The sequence below is a fragment of the Limulus polyphemus genome, unplaced genomic scaffold (genome assembly GCF_000517525.1).
Source record: "Limulus polyphemus unplaced genomic scaffold, Limulus_polyphemus-2.1.2 Scaffold321, whole genome shotgun sequence".
Taxonomy (NCBI): Eukaryota; Metazoa; Arthropoda; class Merostomata; order Xiphosura; family Limulidae; genus Limulus; species Limulus polyphemus.
The window spans coordinates 552,911-554,651 of NW_013665931.1; the positions used below are offsets into that span (position 1 = coordinate 552,911).

The 1,741-nt window shown below is 30.1% G+C and overlaps 1 protein-coding gene across 14 annotated transcripts in view; it reads right to left on the minus strand.

The window, feature by feature from the left end:
• Window positions 1-1,741, minus strand: part of LOC106457357 (protein draper-like) — a 64,100-nt gene that overhangs the window by 29,247 nt on the left and 33,112 nt on the right. For all 14 annotated transcript variants that reach the window (XM_022383263.1, XM_022383262.1, XM_022383270.1 and 11 more), the window contains 2 exons: window positions 1,310-1,454; window positions 482-602 (listed from right to left, as the gene is read on the minus strand). In XM_022383263.1, coding sequence (XP_022238971.1) covers window positions 482-602; window positions 1,310-1,454 — 266 coding nt within the window. The remainder of the gene's footprint in view (window positions 1-481; window positions 603-1,309; window positions 1,455-1,741) is intronic.

Genomic DNA, 1,741 nt, shown 5'->3' on the forward strand with positions numbered 1-1,741 from the left:
ATAGTGAATTAGTTTTGGTAGATAAATTTAAAAAATCAATTAGAATTTTAACTTATATGGGTAGCTCTGTACACTTTGGTTGACTCAAATATAGAATTTTATACTTGTCACTTTCCAAGAGTGACTACAACATAGGTACTGTGAGATGTGTTTACTTTATGAAATACTACAGCATCTGCAGAAAAACCATGTTGTTGTCACTGTGACTGACCTGTCACCTGGTGATGATAAATTTGGTATTATTATGCCAGTTTTGGCACCTTTGTATTCATACTTTATGTCATTTTATTTACGAATAATAATTTTGGAACACTATGTACTAAAGGGCTTTTAATAGGTGCAAAAGTAATATTTTTTTTTTTACTCCTATCACCAGAAAATTTCAGTGGCCCATTAAATACTATGAGCATGGATATTTTATCAGTTTCAAAAAAAATAAAATAAAATAAATTGATTAAAACTATCAGTACTAAATACTTACCACCCAACCAGGAGGACAGGTACAAAGACCTGTCACATGGTCACAAGTACCACCATTCTGACAGCCACATTTGTTGCTACACTCATTACCATGTGTTCCTTCAGGGCATGGCCGTGAACAACTAAAGATGTGAAATATTTTAATTTAAATCACAATATTTTAATGCAATATGTATTCCCATTCAATTTTTGAAAATGGTTAAAAAAAAAGTAAATTATCACAAAAGTTGTCTTAAGTTGCAGACTTCTTGATTAAAAAAACTACATCTATAAAATATTACATACTTTATGACAACTTGTTTACATGAATGAAAAACAGTATTTATGTAAATTCAATACAAAGTTTAGACTTTATATTTTGTGAGGAATTTTCTATAAAAGTAAACAAAAAATACTTATAATCCACTCAGATAAATATCTGTCTTTTTTTTTTTAAAGATTTTATATTTTAACACATTATTTTCTGAAAAGATATATTTTGGAAATTCAGCACAAAAAATCTAAAAAAAAGCATAACATTACATGAAAATACTATAACAATAAGAAAATGTGATAAACATCTTAATCCAATCAAATGAACTGGGGCTGATCAAAGACAACCACAACTCCTTTCTCTTACAAATATGTTACTCATTTTTGTACTTTCAGACCTTAACTACAGATGCACATGCTAAATAGATTGCACCTTTGGACAAGAGGCTGTGTTTTTACATAATATAATAAGATTCATTGCAAGATTTTTTCAAGCAGGTACATTAAAATAAAAGATGCCACTACTAGTGAAAGTATAAATTCTGCAGATCAAAACAAAAACCTATTGCTTACTCACAGTGATCCAGTAAATCCTGGAAGACAAGAACATGCTCCAGAAACATGATCACACGAGCCCCCATTCTCACAATTACAGGCCTGAGTACATTCATATCCATAGAAACCCTTAGAACAAGGAGTGGAGCAACTTGCACCCTGCCATCCTAAAGAATGCATATAGTAAGAGTTAAATACCTTTAAAATATGCATCAACTCTACAGAAACTTTAGAAATATACTTTCATTCAATAGGAAAATGTTTCCAGAATTTATTTATGTGATTTTCTTTGAGTTTTGTGTTTGTACAGGGAGAGATAAGAGATTGCAAACCACTCCTACACTCTTCATATGTTTGCAATACAGAATAAAAACACAAAACTGCAGAAAGAGATGCCAAGTTAATGATGTTTATAGTTAAAATCATAAATAATATTCAATGTTAAACTGGTACA